Below are 5,615 nucleotides of genomic sequence, written 5' to 3' on the forward strand. Positions count from 1 at the left end.
TTTTTTTTTTTTTTTTTTTTTTTTTTTTTTTTTTTTTTTTTTTTTGGTGAGAAAAGGCTTGTTTTTTAGAGCTATTAATTTGGTACTGGCAATTGATTTGAGCCAAAATGTCAGGATTTCTTTCATTATTAATTAATTACCTGCTTTAAATTTCCTTCAGCACTGTAAGAATTAAGTGTAAATCAGAATATATGATTTTGGAAAACATTTACGTTATAATGTAGTCATACTGGTACTGAAATATTTTTGAGGATAATCACCATTTTTTGTACATTGTTTTTGTACAACCAAAGAATTTTCCTTAAAATGATTTTCCAGCTGAATCTTTGGTGTACCTGAGTTGTGTTATCACAGAATTACTGTGGTTTTTTTTTTTGCCATTCAGTTAAATGTCTGTGTCTTCCTTTGGGCTTGCTTTTTCCGGCTCTTGCTCCCTTTCCCCTTGTGCAAATATTCAAATACCACTGCGTTAATAATTAAGAGTAATAAAAAAGAATAGGCCCTATTAATTAAAAAAATAATAATAATAATAGAGACTTTTGTTCATACCTTGAAACTCTACTTTCACTTTTAGCAGCAATTTTTATCTCTTTCATTACACCTGCAAAAAAAAAAAAAAAAAAAAAAAGCACCTTTTCTTTGTTTAGAGTAGTAAGGTATTGACCAAAGATGTCCAGTCTGACAAGAGTCTGAAAGCTTTTTTTTTTAATTCAGGCTTTTCCTTTTGTCAGCTTGCTATAGGACTTAGTAATTTTGTTATGCCTCGGGTTACTGCTTTTCGGGTTGCCTCAGTGTGGGTCCTGCATCAGCTTATATCAACTGCTAGTAAATTGGAGCAACTTAATTGTTCCTTTTGTTATGCAGCATGTTTTTCTCTGATTGGCTTGATTAATAATATATGTAAGAATGCATGAACCTTCATGCAAGCTACCAGATAAAATATGTTTGGAAAAGCGAATGGCTGTCTTAAAGATGTCTCTTATTTCGTACTTAAATTTTCAGAGACACATACCTCATGTCAGTGTCTCTGATTTTACAAAGCTCTACTTCATCCAAGTTTAAAGAAAGAGGGAGAGGAGTTACTAAAAATTTAAGTATTTGCCCAGACAATGAGAAAATTAAGAATTTTTCTAGGAAATTCTAACTTCCTTAAGTGCAGAGGAGGAGCAGTAAAAGTTTTTTTCTTCTTAAAACAAGAGAAGCAGCCTCACTACTTTTGTCCATGTGGACTGCATATTTTTCTGCTCTCATAATCATAAATGATTTTCTTAATTTCTTAATGTGCAAAAATTGTAAGAATAAACTTCTGTACTAAGAATCTTTTGAGCCTAGTGTCAGAAAAAAAAAAATAGGATATATGAGTAAACTTTCTCAAAGAATGATATTTCTACCAGATTAAGATAATTGTGGTTATGGTGGTAGGGAAAATAATTTAAGATAACCATCTTTGCCTAGTAGATTGTGAGAATGAAAGCAGTGTGATGTTCCTTCATGAAAACAAGTTTATTCATATCCTTGATTTGTATTTTTGTTGTTCAGAAACGAACGAATGGAATTAGAAGGAACTCCAGACACGTGGATCCAGGTTAGTGTCGTGATTTTTCAATAGTTAATCATGAAATAAGGAGAGCAAGAAAACTGTAACTCAGGTTGCTTTATGATTGCTATTGTAGTGTTTGTGATACTGAAAATTTATTGCTAAAGTTATGAAGGTATAATGCAATTGCTCTGTTAGTGATTTCAAAGATATGGTCTAATTTTTTTTCTTTAAGCATTGCTTCAGTTCTTTCTGAACAATGAAATGCCTCTGGGCTTTTGGTGAACTTGACACACCCTACTCTGTAGGGTGCAGTTTCAAACTGTACTTTGCAGTTTTATAAAGAAATAACGAAGTGATGAAAAGCATACAGTTGCTTACAAAACTTAGGTTCTAATCTGCAGAGTTGCAGGTATTCTGAAATCTAACTGTATGCAGTGCTTAGCTCTGTTGGATGTGAGTTGCTCTTCTAAAAGACATATACACAAACTGTAGCTCTATGTAGAATCTAAAAGTGATTTTATTTTTTGCTAGTTTATTGCAGATATTCTTCTGGCATCGTGGCAGTAGCAACCCTTAAATTAAAAGCTTGCTTGTAGACTGTATACTCAAGTGGGTGATATTTTCCTCTGGAGACCCATTATGTGGCTGCGTAAAATATGCAATGTTTTTTGGTGTAACTGTGTGATATTTTTAGTATCATTTTTTTACAGTAATTACATTTCTGTCCTTTATATGTTTCTTGTGTAGTGTAATTACTGGAGATTTGTTATGAAGATATCATTTGGAAAAAGCTAAGCTGTAGATTATTAAAGATTTCTAGGTCTGGACGCCTGAAAACAGTTGGAGTCAAACATTAAACAGGACAGCAAATTGATAGCACTTTATAGCCTGGTAGAGCTCAGCACTTTTGAATAAGTTAAGAGTGCTGGTTGTGCCACTAGCATTGCAGCTGCCTTGGCTGCGAAAGTCTTAAGGGTTGTAACTAGTTTAAGCAGGCCACACCTTTCTTATGCACGTACCTTTGACATGTCTTGGAATGTATATTGTCACTTTATTCCCTTTAGTTTATAAAGCTAGGTGCTTCATGGTGCACCTAGGTTTTTCTGTGTGTTGACTGAAATTTGTAAAGAAGAAACAAGCACTCAGTAAGTCTAAAGTGATTTTAGTCAGAGGAGGAAACACCAAAAATTATCGGTGAAATTATTTGGAAGAGGATGAGAACACGTACTTACTAGTACTCCGTATTTATACTTAGATGATTTTCAGATGAAGTGAGCTTTTTTATTTGCATTTTATCAGCATAGGCATTCTGAATCTTGCCGTAACTTGGTAGAGATAACAAAGATATGAATGTCTTTGGTAATCTTTTGGTAATCTCCTTTGAGCATTCTAGATAATGCTGCTCACGAGATAGCTTATTGTCTTGTGAGACAGAGGATGCCATCCAGGGAGCAGCACTTGTAAAAGATATTTTCAATATTCATTGCTGCATAGATCCTAAGTTCTTTTTAAGGAGACTGGCAGATTTCTGAAAATCCTAGCATCATGGTGAACTTGTTGCTAAGAGCAGTAGTCAATCAGGGGTACTTTTAAGACTTAATGTGCTGTATTTTTATTATCTAAAGAGAAAAGTGAGTTGCCCAAGCTGGTGTCTATAAGAGGTCTAACAATGCTGCTGTTACCCATATTTTGTGCTATGGTGCTGAAACATCAGTACTGGTTTAGGAAAGCACATTTACTGTGAATCAATTGCAGACACCTGCAGTGTCTAAATATTGATGGACTTTGATATCAGCAGTAAACAAAATTACCGTGGCCTGCAAGTGCTTTTGCACAGTCTTTTCAATATCCTTTACTCATGTGCCATCTTTCTGCTTTTGTCTTCGACTACTTTAATAATGAATAATTAATGTAGGATGCATAGTCAAATTGATGTGTTATGATTTGTATAGGTAAATCCAGCTTTTACTGACACCACTTAGCACTGGCTGAAAGAAAACCTTTCCATTTGAGAGGATAGTCTAAAAGAAAAGTTGTTCATGTTAATACAGAGTTTAAGTATCTCTTACCTTCTGCTTGTAAAGATTCTTGTTGGGGGAACCTATCTAGCTGAAGAAGCCTAAAGGTAACGAATCGTTCATTAACGTTCCACTTGCTTTTGTTTTTAAGATTAGTTGAAAGTGGAAGTTTCCTCTTAGAGTTTTGCTTTTTTTTCTTTACTTTGAAGAAGAAAGGTAGAAAGAAAAGTGATGAATGATTGGGAAAGCAGAGAAATTCTTAGGAAATCAAACAGCTGTGAGAAACGTGCAGGAAGTGCAGATGGAGTACAAGTAAAAGAGCAAAAGAAAATGCCTTTTCTCTGTGTTGGGTGCTATGACTTTACCACATGATACAGTTGAACACGACCTGAACTAGTCTATCCATTACATTTTAGGCAAGTCTACTTTTAGAATAACAGTGAATGAACATGTAAATGCATCTGCACCTTTAAAGCTAGGAAGAACCTGGTCTAGCATTTGCATTTTACTGTAGAACTACAGGATTCTTTATAAATATATTTGAGAATTGATTAGATTGGTATCAGGTTATGCCTGGAATGGGCATGTGGAATGATAATTACGTATCACTATTTTGCAGTATTTTTGCAGGATCTCAAGAAAGCATTTATACATATGTTTAATTTTAAGTGTGTCATTTGCTCTGTTGACATAAATGACAAATGGTCCATTTGTATGTATACTCATAAGTATAAATCTAAGGCTTTTTGTGTAGTTTTTTGAGAAGGATGGCAATCTGACTAGTGTTTTTAATATTAATAATTGTGTATATATTGAGAGGGTTTTTTATTTTTTTTTTTTTTTTTCCAGCTATTGGAATAGTACCAAGTATGTTTGCTGTCTTTATTTTTTAAGGGTGTAAAGAGAGTCTAAATGTAATAGATTCACAGCTTGGTGTTTTTAAAAACTAGTTTTACCCTAAACATGTATGCTAATATAAACATTGAAACTTTAATCTCTGGAAGTGTGAAAGCATATTTCATATCAGAAGGATAAACTTGGTAAAAATAGAACACTAGAAGCCTTGTACTCAAGATTTATTGCAGATTAAACTCAAAATCTGATTTATGAAAGAGGGTCACTGAACACGTTCTGAGTTCTTAAACAGCTGATTTCTTTGTAAGCATGGATTAAACCTGAGAAAACCTTAGTTGTGAATTGAGAGACAGATGCAGCAGGTCTCTTACTTTCAGATAATCTAAAATATTGACTGAATTCTGTGGGACTGAGGCAGTTTTAAGTAATGTATGCAATGGCATGTAAAATAATTGATAAAATTATTTTTCAGTTAGATTTTGAATTCCAAACTAATTTTAAAAATACTTTTATATTTCTGATTGTTGTCTGGTCCATGCTTGCTTTGTGAAACATTTCTTTGTTATAGATTTTAAACAGATTATAAAGAAAAGAATCTGAAGGGAATGACTGTGTCTGCAGTCTAGATTGTATGTTTGTGTATGTGTGTGTGCTTATACAACTGTGGATGCATATGTATGTTTGTATTAATATGCCTCTGATATTGTGGGTCAATAAAGTTGGAGGCATTACTTTCAGAGCAACCTACATACATGTGTATATACACACATGTAGGTTTACATTTGTGTATGTACATACATAGGTACATATATGTAAGTATATACATACATATACATATATGTAGGTTGCTCTGAAAGTAGTGCCTCTGACTTTCCTTAGAAAGTATAACAGATACAAAGAGCAAAGTAACACAATTTGATAAATTCTCAGCTACAAAACAGTATTTTTCAACATAGTCACCGCATTTAGCTAGTCACCACAGACCTTTGTTTTATATGCACTGGCATGTCAGACACCATTTTATCAAACTGTCCCTCTGGTGCCATCTGTCACACGACAACAAAATGGAATGGAATATTGGTGGGAAGGTTCAACATCCACTGCCACACCAACAACATCTGCCTCTGATGTTGTGGGACAGGAAAATAAAATAGGAGGCGTCACTTTTGGAGCAGTGTGTGTGTGTGTGTGTGTGTGTGTGT

General features: G+C 33.9%; 1 protein-coding gene across 3 annotated transcripts in view; it reads left to right on the forward strand.

The window, feature by feature from the left end:
- Window positions 1-5,615, forward strand: part of VAV3 (vav guanine nucleotide exchange factor 3) — a 156,495-nt gene that overhangs the window by 106,980 nt on the left and 43,900 nt on the right. For all 3 annotated transcript variants that reach the window (XM_042819144.1, XM_042819146.1, XM_042819145.1), the window contains exon 19: window positions 1,540-1,585. In XM_042819144.1, the coding sequence (XP_042675078.1) occupies window positions 1,540-1,585 (46 nt within the window). The remainder of the gene's footprint in view (window positions 1-1,539; window positions 1,586-5,615) is intronic.

This window comes from Centrocercus urophasianus, unplaced genomic scaffold, assembly GCF_019232065.1.
Source record: "Centrocercus urophasianus isolate 14NV4802_14NV808 unplaced genomic scaffold, USGS_Curo_1.0 seq_18, whole genome shotgun sequence".
Lineage (NCBI taxonomy): Eukaryota > Metazoa > Chordata > Aves > Galliformes > Phasianidae > Centrocercus > Centrocercus urophasianus.